This window comes from Ylistrum balloti, unplaced genomic scaffold (assembly GCF_031769215.1).
Source record: "Ylistrum balloti isolate Yb309-2 unplaced genomic scaffold, AGI_CSIRO_Ybal_v1 Utg370010, whole genome shotgun sequence".
In the NCBI taxonomy this organism is placed as follows: Eukaryota; Metazoa; Mollusca; class Bivalvia; order Pectinida; family Pectinidae; genus Ylistrum; species Ylistrum balloti.
Genome location: NW_026782083.1, coordinates 2,576,103 through 2,593,741, shown reverse-complemented (window position 1 = coordinate 2,593,741; position 17,639 = coordinate 2,576,103). Strand labels below are relative to the sequence as shown.

The 17,639-nt window shown below is 37.6% G+C and overlaps 1 protein-coding gene across 1 annotated transcript; it reads right to left on the bottom strand.

Moving 5' to 3' along the window:
* Positions 1-995: 995 nt before the first annotated feature.
* On the bottom strand, positions 996-14,657 carry LOC132548420 (trithorax group protein osa-like). The gene is made up of 4 exons (XM_060212283.1): positions 14,410-14,657; positions 13,588-13,641; positions 7,829-8,202; positions 996-7,591 (listed from the first exon to the last, which is right to left on the bottom strand). The coding sequence occupies exons 1-4, from the start codon at positions 14,603-14,605 to the stop codon at positions 3,587-3,589; spliced, it is 4,629 nt and encodes a 1,542-aa protein (XP_060068266.1). The 5' UTR covers positions 14,606-14,657; the 3' UTR covers positions 996-3,586.
* Between the last annotated feature and the right edge of the window lie 2,982 nt (positions 14,658-17,639).

The window sequence follows — 17,639 nt, the reverse complement described above, 5'->3', positions numbered from 1 at the left end:
GTGGTAAATTATTTCCTTTATTACTGAGCTGCTGTAGTGATACAAGGTTACAACCTGTAATATTCTGGAAAAAATATATTGTGTAAACAGGATAATAAATTACATGTGTATACTGTATTTTACCAAATAATCACACTGTGTCAATTAGATTATACTGTATTTCACCAAATAATCACACTGTGTCAATTAGATATTACTGTATTTTACCTAATAATCATATTCTGTCAATTAGATATTACTGTATTTTACCTAATAATCACACTGTGTCAATTAGATATTACTGTATTTTACCTAATAATCACACTGTGGCAATAAGATTTTACTGTATTTTACCTAATAATCACACTGTGTCAATTAGATATTACTGTATTTTACACAGTAATAATAATCAATCACACCTAATAATCACACTGTCAATTAGATATTACTGTATTTTACCAAATAATCACACTGTGTCAATTAGATATTACTGTATTTTACCAAATAATCACACTGTGTCAATTAGATTTTACTGTATTTTACCTAATAATCACACTGTGTCAATTAGATATTACTGTATTTTACCTAATAATCACACTGTGTCAATTAGATATTACTGTATTTTACCTAATAATCACAGTGTCAATTAGATATTACTGTATTTTACCAAATAATCACACTGTGTCAATTAGATATTACTGTATTTTACCTAATAATCACAGTGTCAATTAGATTTTACTGTATTTTACCTAATAATCACACTGTGTCAATTAGATATTACTGTATTTTACCAAATAATCACACTGTGTCAATTAGATTTTACTGTATTTCACCAAATAATCACACTGTGTCAATTAGATATTACTGTATTTCACCAAATAATCACACTGTGTCAATTAGATTATACTGTATTTCACTAAATAATCACACTGTGTCAATTAGATTATACTGTATTTTACCAAATAATCACACTGTGTCAATTAGATATTACTGTATACTGTATTTCACCTAAATAATCACACTGTGTCAATTAGATATTACTGTATTTTACCAAATAATCACACTGTGTCAATTAGATATTACTGTATTTTACCTAATAATCACACTGTGTCAATTAGATTTTACTGTATTTCACTAAATAATCACACTGTGTCAATTAGATTATACTGTATTTCACTAAATAATCACACTGTGTCAATTAGATTTTACTGTATTTAACCTAATAATCACACTGTGGCAATATTTTTTACTGTATTTCACCAAATAATCACACTGTGTCAATTAGATTTTACTGTATTTAACCTAATAATCACACTGTGGCAATATTTTTTACTGTATTTCACCAAATAATCACACTGTCAATTGGATATTACTGTATTTTACCTAATAATCACACTGTCAATTAGATATTACTGTATTTCACCAAATAATCACACTGTGTCTATTAGATTTTACTGTATTTAACCTAATAATCATATTCTGTCAATATTTTTTACTGTATTTTACCTAATAATCACACTGTCAATTAGATTTTACTGTATTTTACCTAATAATCACACTGTGTCAATTACATTACATTGTATCAATTAATTAATACTGATATCTTTAAGCTTGTGTCATATCAAACATGTCATTCTATGTATAAGTGAATCAGAATTGTGTTTTATATTTACTGCTTTTACAGCAGCAGAATCTATGTTAAGACGAAATGATAGGATAGCAGAATAAGTGTCAATGTTCTAATAATTTTGAATTCTTTACCCTTTTATACACATCCTCATATTGCACAACTTATATCCTTACATCAATTTTGTTAATTGTGCAAAGTTTTTAAAATGTTGAAGTCAGCTACTATACAATAATTCATGTATCTAGAAGATTTAAAGTTGTACTATATCCATTATATTTCTCCACACTAGATTCAGTACAGCGAATGAAATTTAGAAGGATTGTCCGAGTATAGCCAACACAGTTCATGCTAGGTAGGTTGGGTGTTAGGTTCCTTTACTCTTTAAAATGAAATTATGACTTTTAAATGATAGATTTCCAAAACAATATTGAAATATTCATCTTGGGATCAAATCATGTCTGAGAAGAGATACAAGCTATCATTAATTGCTGTATTTGTCAATGGTCCCATTTTGGAGGAAAATTTATGTCAAAATTCGATTTAGTTTGCCATGAAAATAGTTAAAAATTGATGTTTGAATGTATTCACTTGTATAAATGTATAACTACTTTTTGGAGGCTAAAATTTAAATACTTGCAACCTCACAGAAGATAATTCCTAAAAGTTGGGAATTATAATTTACAGACCACTCAAAACTCATTTAATATTTCCAAAATAACTACAACCTCTATAATGAATCTCACATTGAACCATAATACCAATGGTTTGGGTGATTTGATCTGTAATACTGTATTGAAAGATGACATTGTCAAACATGTGGGTAGGATTCTGTTCACTTTAACAAAGAGAGTTACTCCCCTTCCACTATGTGATATATCCTAGTTTCAAAATAACAATATCTTTATCAGGTCTTTTTGTGGGAGCGTTCCCTTTGATTATAACATGGAGTCAGAAAGCACATTTTGAAACAGTTGAAGAATGAAAGAAAAAGACTAAAATAAAGCTGATCACTCCAGACTCTATTGCACTCTTGCATGTAGAAACTACTTTCTTGAAGTTTTAACTGTTTTTCTGTTTTCTAATTTATTTCAGAAAAAAATTATTTGAAATAAAAGCTTTGTGCATTTTCCCTTAAAGAGATGGACTTAAAACATCCACAGAACTTACAAGAATAAAACTTAAAAAAAAACTAGCATATTGATAATGACAACAAAATATGATTCACACAAAATCTATAAACAAAATGTAAAGCCACATGTACATATAAAATACCTGTGTGTGGATCATATGCACTTTTAATATAAGGAAGAAAAAACTTTGGTTTTATGTATATCTCATAAGCATTTTACTACAGTAAAGGTTTTGTTATGATAAAACGTAAGTTATAGAGGGTATTAAACCACCAATGTGAGGATCTTTAAAAAGAAATATTTCTTTTAAATAAGAAAGCCCTTAATGGCTAAATTCACATCTCTGTAAAAACAGGTTATCAACAGTGGTCTATTCTCTTTGGAAGAAAGAGCCATATATTCACTAAATCTATATATCAATTATCAAAGATATCTCTTGCAGTGTTTCACAATATAAGTTTGTAATTTCAACCTTTGATTGTTTATGTAATGGCCTTCACTTTGATCATACACTGCAGAAAGATTTCAACAAATTGTTAAAATGTCTGTTATTGCAAAATCAGAATTCACCATCACACATGTGATATGTTTTTAGTACCCCTTAGTACCAACAGTGAGCCCTATAACATGTCTATCTAGGCCTCTAGTCTGTGACAGAAACAGGGAAGGGCAGTTCTTACAAAAACAAATAATCACTATCGTTCCATTCTACTACACACACATATGAAACAATAAATTTTGTTCCGATGCAATAAAATAAAATGTAAACACTTATGAGTTTTATGTTGATGAATTATCACAATGCTTCAGATGAACAGATTTGCCTGTAACAAAGGAGCCTTGCTCCTCACATATTCATGTACTGTTGGCCCGGCCCCCCAGGCATCATCCCCCCCATCGGTGACATCTGGCGAGGCCGACCTTGAGAATATAACTGTTGCTGAAACTGTTGATATTGTGCACTATAGGCAGGGTTACATGGCCCTGTCCTGGGGTCCATGCCCCCACTCATCCCAGGGCCTGGACCTAGTCCGTGATGAGAGGGCATATTTGGATTTCCTGGGCCACCAGGCATTCTCATGCCACCTGGATTTGGTTGTCTTGGCATATTGGGTCCATAATTGCCCATTTCTGGCATTCGTGATCCTGGTCCCCCTGGCATCATCTCCCCAGCGCCAGGTCCCATGCCCATCATAGGTCCGTGGCCACGTTGGGACATGTGTGAAGGTCCTTGCATCATACTATTGCTCATCATTGACTCACGACTTTCCATGAATGGCGGGGAATTTGGGTGTGGCATGCCCATAGAATGTGGCATTCCATCCATAGGCATCATGCCTTCACCACTCATGCCCATACCACCGGGCATCATTTGAGGCTCCGATGGCATATTGCCCGGTAACACATTACTATTTCCCATGGGCCCCATAGAATTATTCATGGGGCCTCCCATGGGATCTGGACTTCCCATTCCACTCATAGGTCCCATTTGTCCACCACTCATATTTGGAGGAAATTCCCCTCGGCTGCCTCCCCTCATTGGCATCATACCCTGTGGCATTCCCCCTGGACCCATGGGTCCCCCATGGTTACCAAATGGTGAATGTGAATGTCTCTCTCCAGAGATTCCTGGGGGTTGTGGAAAATATTGCATTTTTGATGTGGGAACTTTATTATCCATATTGCTCATTGGAGCTGCGAACCGCTGCATGAACTCAAGATCTGGTCGTTTCTGTGATTGCATACTTTGCTGTGTTGATGGTGGATGAGCAGGAAGATACTGTATGGTATTAGGTGCTTTAGCTTGTATTTGTACATTGGCATTTCCCATAGAACATGGCGCATTTGCAAAACTAGGCGAGGTTGGTCTTGCACCTGGATGTGACTGTTGCTGAGACGGTTGTTGTTGCTGCATCATAGAAGCTCCTGGAGCAGGCCCTCCTGACCCTGCTCTATGTGGGCGACCACTGGTCCCTCCATGTGGCGGGGCACCAGGGCCACTGATGGGTCCTGAATGAACACTAGCAGGGCCGCCACTCATTTGAGATGAAGGAGGACCCCCAGAGAAAGGCTGTGGTGCCTTGCCCATGCCTGAGTGAGAGCTGTTCCCTGTCATCATTGATTGTGTCTGTGACATGGATACAGAAGCTGCCGATGCCATTCCAGGGCCTTGTGGACCTCCAGGTATATTACCAGGGTTACCACCAGGCATGTTACCAGGGTTACCACTTGGCATGCTACCATGGTTACCACTGGGCATGCCTGGATGGTTTCCACTAGGCATACCACCCGGGTTTCCACTGGGCATGCCACTTGGATTGCCAGTGGGTATGCCACCAGGATTGCCAGTGGGCATGCCAGCAGGATTACCAGTGGGCATGCCACCAGGATTCCCACTTGGCATACTATTAGACATACCACTTGAATTAGGGCCTGGTCCATTGGGTGGGCCAGGCATACCCTGCATTTGTTGTTGTTCCATATTCATTTGCTGCACTTGCATGTTTGGATTATAGTTAGGTCCAGAATGTGGCCCCACACTCTGAATATTTAATTGTTGTATAGACATGGTGGCATTCACATAAGTATTATTGACACTAGGAGTGGTCTGTGTCTGGGAGCTCATCTCTGAAGTGGTGGACACAGAGGGCTGATTACTTGTGGACTGTGATGACGCACTACATCCCACCTGTTGACCCTGCATTTGAATACTGTGAAAAGGTCCTCCTTGCATCATATTTTGCTGCATTTGGTTTGACAAATGTTCTACTCCCTTAGCCAGGTTGGCCAGACTAGCAGATGTGATGTTGGACATTGATGATGCCTTAGATGTGGGTGTTGCTGGTGCACTTGACACACTGTTGTTATTCGATGGTGGATCAAAATGTGAAAGTCTCATGTTTGCACCGGACATATTGGGGCTAGGTCCGGGACCATTGACTGGCCCTGGACTGGATAATGGGCCCCCACTGGAGTTCTGGCTGGAATTGGACATGGGCCCCTTGTTGGAGCTTGGACCATGCATGGGTGAATGAGCGACCTGATTTGAGGGAAATGGGGCGTTCGGATGGGACTGGTCTGAGGGATTATTAGGTTCACGATATGCTGCATTAAGATGTTTGGTTATAGTCAATTCTTGTCCTTCAAATTGATTGAGGTAATTAATTTGCTGAGGAGAAGGTGTAGGTTGAAGATTTTTGTACAATTCTTCCATGTCATCACGCTTTCTTTTTTGTGCCTGTGCATAGCTAGGGGGTGGCTTGCTTGAGCCACTTAAAGTTCGTGAAGGAGAACGAGCCGCGATTTCAGGATGAAACTGTTCAGGGTTGCCAGCCCTTTGCACAAATTGTTCAGGGTTTCCAGCACGTTGCATGAATTGTTCTGGGTGTCCAGCCCTTTGCACAAAATGTTCAGGGTTTCCAGCACGTTGCATGAACTGTTCAGGGTGACCTGCCCTTGGTCCACCCTGCATGCTTTTCTTGTTTTGTATTGGTCCTCCACCTGGCTGACCTGGGTGCATGTGAGGTGGAGCCCCACTGCCCCCTTCCACACCAGCTGGCCCCCCAGGTCCACCAGGGCCATGTGGCATCATTGCCTTATCAAAGTTCATACCTGGCCCTGGGGGCATACTTGGACTCATAATAGGGCTCATCATCCCCATCTGTGACTGTTGTTCCATCGAGGAAAGGGATGACCTTCGTTGAGCAGCAGATGGTGGAAACAGGCCCATATGGTCAGGCATGTCCATGCCATGAGGGGGCATGAGTGGTGGAGATCCTATAGGGCCATTTGTATTTGGTGAGGTAGACATTCCACCACTCCCTCCTCTCTTTTGAGCCATAGTGCTGTAGTAGGAGGGTGGTGCGCCTGGACTAGCCCCTGGCATCTCCATGTTGGGAGGCTGACCTCCCATTCTTTGAGCAATTTGTTGCTGTTGGTGTCGTCGTTTTTCCATGTAATATTCTTGTTGCAGTCTTAACCATTCACGTTGAGCGGGTGTCATGTTCTGCATGTTGTGTGGACCGAAGCCAGGATGCCCTGGGGGCCCTGGTCCTCCAGGACCTGAGCCTGGACCTGACCCCCCTGGCCCAGACCCTGGACCAGGGCCCTGACCCCCAAACTGACCTGGGCCACCCTGGGACATCATGAACTGTTGTTGTGAGCTGGTCATTCCACCATTGTTTTGTGATCCCATCATCATCTGTTCTTGTGACGTCATCATGGGACCGTGTGGTGATGACATCATGCCCTGCTGTTGTTGCATCATCTGCTGATGCATTTCTTCGGGCATCATTTCACCTCCTGGACCTGAATTTGGCATGGGTCCACCAAACTGTTGCTGTCTTTGCTGTTCAGGGAATAACATCATCTGTATTTTACGTAAACTTGTTAAATGCTCCTCTCTTCGTTTTAATTGTTCAGGTGTTAAGTTTTCATTCGGTACTTTCTGCTGCAACAGATTTGGATTGTTAAGGTGTGGATTTCCCATCATAGCCATCATTTCTGGGTCAAAGGGCATACCATCTGGCATCACAGGATAATTCATTGGAGATGATGACTGTGGAGGTCCACCACCCTGTGGCCATGGTCCCATCATTCCAGGATTGCCAGGATTTCCAGATGGAGGAAAGTTGCCTGCCCTTGGATTCATGCCAGGTACAAAGTTATAACCCTGCTCCTGTAAGTGGGCATTCTGTTGGTCCACCCACTGCTGGACACTGCCAGTTGGATGAGGTGGGCCAGGGCGCATCACATTGCCATATCGTCTAATGGGGGTCATGTCTCGATGTCGAGGACCCATCCCTGGCATCACACCAGACCGGTTGAAGGGAGATATTTTTAATGAATGTTTCTGAAAGTTAAAATGAATAACAGGATTATAAACTGTTCTATATTAGACAATCTGTACAAGCATTAACTTATTAGAAAAATTTCTCAAACACACATTTTCACGCATTTTGACATGATGTATTAAACTAGCTGAAATAAAAATTTTTTGAGGTAAAATGTAAATTTTTCTTTCACTTGATTGAACATTGCTTTGTACTAGATGCGAGTTCTATTACAGTATCCAGAATACAAACTGTACCTGAAGAAACTTCTTGGTGGCAGGATAGTCCATATGGAAGGACAGCAGGTCCTTGTACTGTCCTGATATCACATGGTCTGCACCTTCGTTGGCTAGTTGTGTTGAAAACACAAAGATTTGACTCTGATGCTGAATAAAAGGGTTATCCCCCATCCCTACTGGCTGGCCAGAATGCTGGGACTGTGGAGGCATTGGTGGCACATTAGAGTTCACAGGCTGAGATGCCGGGGGCTGCTGCTGGGGCATCTGAGGATTTGTAGGGGGTTGAGAAGTTTTGGGTGGGACTGACTGCTGAGACTGACCCTTTGTGGGTGGGAGTGGCTTTGAATGAGCTTCACTTGCTGTTGCTTCACCATTTGTCTCCTCTTTCACTGCTGAAAAGACAGTAAAGACTGAAAATAATCATCATTGTACTGGTTGGCCTGATTAATTTATCAAAATATCCACTCTTTCTGTACCCAATTTCACAAAATAATCTGTACAAAAAATTGCTAGAAGATGTGGAAGAATACCGGACAGAAATAATACAGGATAGTGGAGGATTTATGGAGAGAATTAATGGAGAAATACTGGACAGAATTAATACAGGAATGTAAAGGAATACTGGACAGAATTTATAGGGGAGAGGGAGAATTAATGACCAGAATTAATAGATTAATGGACAGGATTAATACCAGATTGCTGGAAAGAGAATGAGGTGGAGAAGGGATTAGTGGATAGAGGATTGGTGGAGAGAGAATGAGGTGGAGATGGAATTTGAGGATAGAGGATTGGTGGAGAGAAAATGAGGTGGAGAAGGGATTTGTGGATAGAGGATTGGTGGAGAGAAAATGAGGTGGAGAAGGGATTAGTGGATAGAGGATTGGTGGAGAGAAAATGAGGTGGAGAAGGGATTAGTGGATAGAGGATTGGTGGAGAGAAAATGAGGTGGAGAGGGGATTTGTGGATAGAGGATTGGTGGAGAGAGAATGAGGTAGAGATGGGATTAGTGGATAGAGGATTGGTGGAGAGAAAATGAGGTGGAGAAGGGATTAGTGAATAGAGAACTGGTGGAAAGAGAATAAGGTGGAGAAGGGATTAGTGGATAGAGGATTGGTGGAGAGAAAATGAGGTGGAGAAGGGATTAGTGGATAGAGAACTGGTTGAGATGGAGTAAACTAGGATTAGTTCAATTCTAGGAACCACTGAAGGCCTGATTTATAAAATTTTGTAAAACATAAGAAACACGATCAGAATCCTGAAGCAAAAGTATTGAAAAAGCAAATATAACTCTGTCTAGAATTACGTCAAAACAGACAAGACCATAACAATCCAATAACCTGAATCCATGGTAACTGATATGTCAAGTTTTGTTGAAATCATGAATCACCAAAAACAGTTTGGTCACAATATAGATATCCAATGATGACAAGGACGGTCTCATCTCCACAGTGGTTTTGTATTCCATCACTACCTCCCTCCATGTATCTATACTAACAGAGCTGTTACATGCCTACACAATCATATTATTCAGGGTATGGACTACTCTAGCTCATCTGCACCCAACGGTTGGATTTACCAGTCCCACTCTGTACCTGATCAGGCGGTATGTGTCTTGAGATGAATTTATTACTGCACAGCATCAGTATGCTGAGATAGAATCAACCATGGTTTACATAAGTGATTAATGGTACATCGCTCTAGTGAATTAACTAACCTAGTAATTAGTTACAGAAGTTTTATACAGGTCTGTTCAGACTAGGACATCCAACCATAAACTATATATAACTCCATGTATAGGATAATGTCTAAATATATTCAATTAATGACACTGTTCTTTCGTTCTTAATAATACATAGCAGACTATGAAAATTAGCAGTCTGCGCTAATGAACTTAACAGTCAAAGGACAATTACAGCTTAAGGTTCATTTACATCAACTGTAAAATCTGTTAATTTCATGGATTTTTATTTTAAGGATACTCTTAATTGACAAATTCACTTTTACAAAATCATAAACAGTTAAAAAGACACGTTTTAGTACCAGTCAATTTTGTGCTAAAATGCAAGAATTCTGGTGCCAACAAATCATTAAACAGAACAGTTGTGGCCCATGAAAATATTTTACAGTAGAAATGAATTACAACTCTCATTTAATTCCTCAATATTTTCTGTTCATATAATTAAAAAACGTTACCTCTACAGGTCAAATAGCCGTTACAGTGAAATACAGTGAACCATGACAAATAAACAGGAGAAACCATTTGCAGAAAGGTTTTCATGAATTCATTGTACAATAAGTGACAGATTGCAAATCATACAAACCTAATAAAGTAAAGATACAATAAAATCCTACCATCAAACTGATTCTATAACCCACCACCTACATGGACAATAAGCCAAGGATTTGTACATGAAATTCTTCCCCAAATACCATATCAACCTGGCAATAGGCCCAGGTCTGGCAATAAGCCTGACCATTCTTTTATCAGTTCTACATAAGTATTGACAAAATTTAAAATTTCATTGCCCTGTAATATGCTGTCCGATGTCTTTACTAATAGAAGTTCCAATGAAAGCAGTTTCATTGTCCTGTTATGAGCCCATTCATGTCTTTTCTCTCTGTTCTACAGAAATACCAACAATGCAGTTTCATTGCCCTGTAATAAGCCCATCCATGTCTTTTTTCTCTCCGTTCTACAGAAAAATCAACAATGCAGTTTCACTACCCTGTATTAAGCCCAACTATGTCTTTTCTCTACATTATACAGAAATATCAACAATTCAGTTTCATTGCCCTGTAATAAGCCCATCCATGTCTTCTTTGTCTACATTCTAAAGAAATATCAACAAGTGCAGTTTCATTGCCCGGTAATAAGCCCAACCATGTCTTTTCTCTACGTTCTACAGAAATACCAACAAATGCAGTTTCATTGCCCTGTAATAAGCCCATCCATGTCTTCTTTGTCTACGTTCTACAGAAATACCAATAATGCAGTTTCATTGCCCTGTAATAAGACCATCCATGTCTTTTTCTCTCCGTTCTACAGAAATATCAACAATGCAGTTTCACTGCCCTGTAATAAGCCCAACTATGTCTTTTCTCTACATTATACAGAAATATCAACAATGCAGTTTCATTGCCCTGTAATAAGCCCATCCATGTCTTCTTTGTCTACTTTCTACAGAAATATCAACAATGCAGTTTCACTGCCCTGTAATAAGCCCAACTATGTCTTTTCTCTACATTATACAGAAATATCAACAATGCAGTTTCATTGCCCTGTAATAAGCCCATCCATGTCTTCTTTGTCTACTTTCTACAGAAATACCAACAATGCAGTTTCATTGCCCGGTAATAAGCCCATCAATGTCTTTTCTCTCTGTTCTACAGAAATACCAATAATGCAGTTTCATTGCCCTGTAATAAGCCCATCCATGTCTTTTCTCTCTGTTCTACAGAAATATCAACAATGCAGTTCCATTGCCCGGTAATAAGCCCATCCATGTCTTTTTCTCTCTCTGTTCTACAGAAATACCAACAAGTGCAGTTTCATTGCTCGGTAATAAACCCAACTGTGTATTTTTTATCTACGTTCTACAGAAATACCAATAAGCCCAACTGTGTATTTTTTCTCTACATTCTACAGAAATACCAATAAGCCCAACTGTGTATTTTTTCTCTACATTCTACAGAAATACCAATAAGCCCAACTGTGTATTTTTTTTATTATTATTATTCTTTTATTATTTCATACCTGCTGTCTCACTTTTGGGCAGGTTAGCTTCAGTTAAACATTACATGGACGTTATCTTAGTTCTTAACGAATGATTTGTTGCGAAAATCTTTTACATTAATGATGTACTGCGAGTTAAATCCTACTTAAATATGTCTGTGGCACAAAATATGAATTTCAAGTCACTTAAGTTGAACTATGAGGTCCTAAATGATAGTTTATGAGTTAATTTAGTCATCATTATGTCGTAATTAACGTCTCAACAAAACTTGAGGAGAAGACATTGACAGCTTAGCTGACCTTGACTTGTCTCCTATATCTGGCTTCTGGATGTCATACAGATAATATCAGGAGTGTTTTAACATAGTTGATATGGGGCTTTAATCAGACAGATGTGCAGACAGAAGGACAGATAGAAATATCCCAAATGAATAGACATATTAGCGGAAAAAAAAAATCTTGTCTTTTGTTATGTCTTTTCATCTAAGGGTATCAAACTGGATTTTGCTTTTCAGTATTTGATAAAGGCAAGTCAGACTCTGTTCAGCAGGACAAAATCAATGTCATATCTCACCATCAGCACCACAATCAATTGTACATGGAGAAAAATTGGTACAATTTTACCAGGAGGAGCTAACAGAGGAAGTGTTTCCATAACACTCACATGGACCAAGGACAAATCTAGAGACCTCATAGTTTTTTAAGTCTACAAACCAAGTAAAATACAAAGATATTCTCTAGATAAGTTTTACAATAAGACCTTATGAGATGAAAGTAAGCTATATCTAGCTGTTGTTATTTTCATACTTCTAGTCTTGAAAGTTCTTCCACAAGTTTACCGCTGTGGCAGGTGTGGAGACAGCTTCTGATGGATGTCGGCAGGTAACCAATTCTATATTGATATAGTATCACATTACATTTTATTTCCTTCCTACATCAGACATGTCTATCTGCTTTGACATGGATGACAATATAATCTTGGTCCCAAGACTTGGCTCTGAAGCAGTTATCTGTATAACACTGAATTTAAACTCTTGTCTAGCCAATAAAATACGAATGAAATGTCTGGTTTGCAACATTTTTGCTACAAGCTCAGAAATCAGACTAGAGTGTATAAAGGTGAATTAAAATACCTACATAAATGTTTTCTTTTTTCTATCTTAAAGCTAATTACAACCTTCAACTAATATAAAACAGCACAGCATTTCAGACTATCTATATTTCTTTTTCTTTTTTCTTGACAAATGAACAGACAGGTCAGTAATAACTAAGAGACAAAACCAAATTTGGTATTAGCAAAATAAAGTTAAGATTTTCATTTCTACGAAATAACACAGCCTTGTGAAGTTCAAAGTAAATACCAGACTCAATGTAATTAGGCACTTGTGAGGCAATCAGCCAATCAAACACAGGGAATTAATTTTGAATGTCCTTACACTTGTAAAAATGACACTGCCCATTGTGTATAAATGATTAACTATAACTTGTTAAACTTGTCACATATGAAAGTATGAAGCAGAAGTATCTAGTTCTGAAGATTTTACATTTAGTAACCTGTAACTGTGACAAACAACTTAGAAAACAAATAATGAAGTTATTTCTATCAATTAATATGATAATATGATAATGAGATTGTAAACATGCATAGGGGCACACTTATCAAGCAGACATAACTAATTCCATTTGGACACCAGATTTAAAATAAGTTAAAATGAAAGACTTACTAACAGTATTCACAATGTCAGACCATAAGCTGATTTTGCAAAGATTGTGCAAACAATCTACATATCATTTAACTTTAAAATCCTCATCTCCTCACGAACAGAAATTGACAATTTCCTGAATTTTTTAAGTCAAAGGGCCATAACTTTTGAAAAATTTGCAAGTTGGTGAAACAAAATATCCAACTTGATCTCTCATCATAATAGAACTAAGTGTCAAATTTCAGTTCAATGTCTTCATGTGTTAAAGAGTAAGTAAGCAGAAAACATACAATGATGGAATGTTGAGTATAGAAAGGTTAAAGAGGTTATTGGCATTGTACCTGTTAGGTCTGAGGTTTTCTTCGTGTGGTTGTCTTGTAACTGGTTATTGTTATCTGTAACAGAGAAAACAGCCTTAGTAATGTAACTGTTAAATAATATACAAATCCTTGCACTCATCAACTTTTAGTACTCGAGGATATTTTTAGTCAAATTGAGTGATTTCAAAAAGAATGAAGAAATTGATCAAAGAAAGTTTTTAATGGATAGACAGATAATTCACAGATGTATTTTCTTTATAATAAAAAACTCACAAGAAGATCTGAGTAAGTTCTTATATAAATTGTATGCCTCAATTCACCACATAACAAAACTAAGATATCTCTTTTCTTAAAGAAATCTATAGAGATCTAGGTAGATTGATTTACAAACATTAACTTGACCATGATTGAGCCACAATAGGTGTGCTTCTTTCCAGTCAAACAGCAGAATTTTTTTTTAATTGGCACGAAATAAACCAAACAAAGCAGTGGAATTCCCAACAGAAAGTCTAAGTGATCAATCAGCATTATATCTATGATTCAGTCAGTGATTGAGCTCCTGTTTTCCCAGTGTGCTACATTAGGACTGTCTAATTGTATATTGTACTTCCACCAATTTTGCTGGTCCAAACTGACCTTATGAAAGAAATTTTGATACTGACAATAGTTTTAGAAGTCATTAGAAAGTTCTTAAAAGATACAAAACAGCTAGAAACTTGTGCTGAATATCCCTTTAAGGTTAGGACAAGAGCTAACAATGTTCCAACAGTAACATAATGGCCTAACCCAGTGTTTAAACACTTGGGACATTTGGTGGTAACTTTTGGTTTATGATGAAATTACCTGTTTCTCCATTAGTTAATTTGTTGCTAGGGGGCCCTGAGTGGTTGTTAGGGTGATTATTTGGCTCATTTACAGATGCTGGTTGGTTCTTTGGCTCTTCCTTCACCTCTTCCTTGATGTCCATGTTTTCTGTCTTCACGTTGGTTCCGTTCAAGTCCGAGTTCATTTTCTCAGTTTCCGTTATCATCTCGTACATACTAAATGCTGCCGGAAAGATTTCCAAAGGTCAGCACCTCCTCTCCTCTGGAGGTCAGAGGTCAACTGTTACTCTAGGTAGGTAGATGGGTTCAAGATATGCTACAAATACAACAAAAATGAATAGGAAATTAATATAGACATACAATTATATAACAGTAATCAATTCTACTATATTTTACAATGAAATGTGAAATGTCAGCTACTGAAGTATCTTCAGGTCACATCCATTTCATGTTACACTCTATTTATCAAATCTAGATCCCCTTCTAACCAAGAGGCTAGAAACTCAATAGCTTGTTAGCCAACTTGCTTTTTTTAATAAGTCCCAAAATTGATCCTGAAAAATGTTTAAGAGACCCAGGGATATCTTCATGTGAAATTTGGGAATGATCCATGAAGATATTCTCAGGAAGATGTGATAAGAATTTTCGAGGGACAAAGTGATGGACAGATCACAGGCCATGGGTGAAGGGCAATTTGAAAAGACCACCATTTAATGATAGTGAGCTATTAAGTCTAAACTTATAGCAACAATATCAGGGAGTAGCCACTAGTAACAACATCAGCAAATACCTTAGAGCAACATCACTTAAAGATAGCCAAGAGCAACAGGACCTACCAACTAGTAACCCATAGTAACAACACAAAAAACCCCAAGTAACATCATCAGAAAATAACCCAAAGATAACACTAGAAAGTACATAACCATTTGTAGCAGCACCAAGAAGTAATGTATTTCAGTAACACAACCAAGAAATATTCAACAGCCATATTATCAAGGCAATATTCAAATTGAAAAAATAAAGAGATTTTTGGAGTTATTCCTAGCAGAACCTCTTTTTGAGCTATTTTGTAGCAATAAATAGCGGTAAATGTTCCCAGAAAATCGTAAATATTTGAGCAATACATAACAGAAGACGACATTTTGTGTCGGGAAGATTTCATAAACATTCCGCAAGTAAAAGATTACTATTTGCCATTAGGTGTACAATATGTGATGAGGTATTTGTTACAGGGTATTATCCAGCTGCAGCAGCGGTAGTGGGCTCTGGTCAGCCACTGAAGGTCAGTGACTGATTCCCAGCTGCCTCTATCCACTATTATTGATTTACATGACAAAACTTGTCTCTCACAAGACTTTTTATGTAAGACATTATAACACAGAGGATTTTTTCACCTCACCAGTAGATATAATGACACCCAAGTACACAAGTCTACAGGGGTAAATCAAGAGCAGTAACAGAAGGCTTGGACGAATTTACATAGAGGAACAACAAGTTGTGTTCTCAAATGTTTATACAGAATATCTGACTAAAAAACAGGTGGAAAATACAGGAAAGTTGGTGTTATTATAAATTGGTGTGTCCTTCGATCTTAATCTTCATTGTAGTTAGATGTATGTATATATACTGCTTGTCCATGTGACCCCAAAAATGACCTTAATCAAGGTGTGACTTTGTAGTTATCTGACCTCAGGAACATTCTTATTGCCTGAAATGAAAACATCAATGTTTGGTTGGATGGAGTGCTGGGGATTTGATGCATACAGACTCATCGTATGATTAAATTATGTCAAACTTCCAGCATCTTTAAGCTCTAGCTCTAGAAACCTTGAACATCAACCGCCGCCCCCCCCCTCCACCTCCAAAGAAGGGTGATATATCTTAATGTAATACATTGACAGTGAAAAACAATGAAGACTTTTTTCAAAAGTTGTAGAGATTTCAATTTAAATTTGAAAGAGAAATGATGTTATAGCCAAGAAGCATAGGCCATGAACTTCCCTGTTATGTTGAATCACTTTCTGTTCTTTCCTCTTCTGTGATCTAAGATATCATTATATAACCTCAGAAGTACAAGCAAGATGTCCACTGGGGGACATTATTTGGCCAGTTTGTACAATAATTGTTCAGTGAAGGATAAATCTGGACTGAATTCAATATTGTTATGAGTTAAAAAGAGTAAAACAACTCTTGCTGCCTTGAAGTTTATACATTCCACTGACAGGACCCAGTTGTGATAACCATGGTAACCAGTGTTAGAACTAAGAGGGTATAACCCTGTAACATGCCCTCCAACAAATATGTCTTTTCCTTAACACAGTCCAATTGTTTACCATGATTATTTGGAAGATAACAGACCATAAAAGCTTAGAAGGACCATTGTTGGTAAACAGAGCAAAAATTTGATCCTAAAGTTATTAAATATAATACCAAGTAAGCAACTGACAGTGAAAACAATATTTAGTTTCACACAGTTGAAACTAATACATCAGTTTCACTTGATCATAGTGAAATAATGCACTGCATTACGAGATACTGTCACAGTTACAACTTAACTTAGGCACTATAAAGAAGATAGCCAAGTGAGTGAGTTTTGATCCAAATTCCTAAAGAAATGAAGCTTCTACACTGAAAAAGATTGTTGTTGAGAGATTTTCTAAAAATAGTTATGTTGACTTGACTTTACAATGTTGAAACTCAATCTTGCTCATGGTATTATAGTCCTTTATAAGTGTGTCAAGTTTAATGATAATCCTATATGAAATGAAGGTGCTGCACTTGCTTACAAGGATTTTCCAAAAATAGTAATGGTGACCTTGACCTTACAACTCTGAACCTGATCTCCCGGAATGAAGCCACTGTACTTCTAACAGGATTTTCTGTAAATATTAATGCTGGACTTGACTTAAAACTCAAAATATTGTCTGAGTTATTACAGTCCCTTATCAGTGTGTCATGTTGGATTGAAACCTCTCTATGAAGCTGCAAGTGCTGACAGTGATTTATTAAAAGTAGTAACAGTGACCTTGATCCTAATCCTACAAAGCTGAATCTCAACTTGTCCATGGTACTATAGTCCTTTATGTAAGTGTGTCAAGTTTAATGATAAGAAATGAAGCTACTACATTGCCGAGAGAGTTTTCCTGAAACTATTAATGGTGATCCTGGCCCTACAACCTTGAAACTCACACCTGACCAGGATATAATGATCTTTTATAAGTGTGTAAAGTTTGGTAATAATCCTTCAAT

Excerpts from the sequence above, each read along its gene's own strand:
- LOC132548420 (XM_060212283.1), bottom strand. The coding sequence starts at position 14,605 with ATGTACGAGATGATAACGGAAACTGAGAAAATGAACTCGGACTTGAAC. Across the intron at positions 8,203-13,587 it reads GAAAACCTCAGACCTAACAG|CAGTGAAAGAGGAGACAAAT; the intron begins GTACAATGCCAA and ends CTGTCTTTTCAG. Across the intron at positions 7,592-7,828 it reads CCACCAAGAAGTTTCTTCAG|AAACATTCATTAAAAATATC; the intron begins GTACAGTTTGTA and ends TTTAACTTTCAG.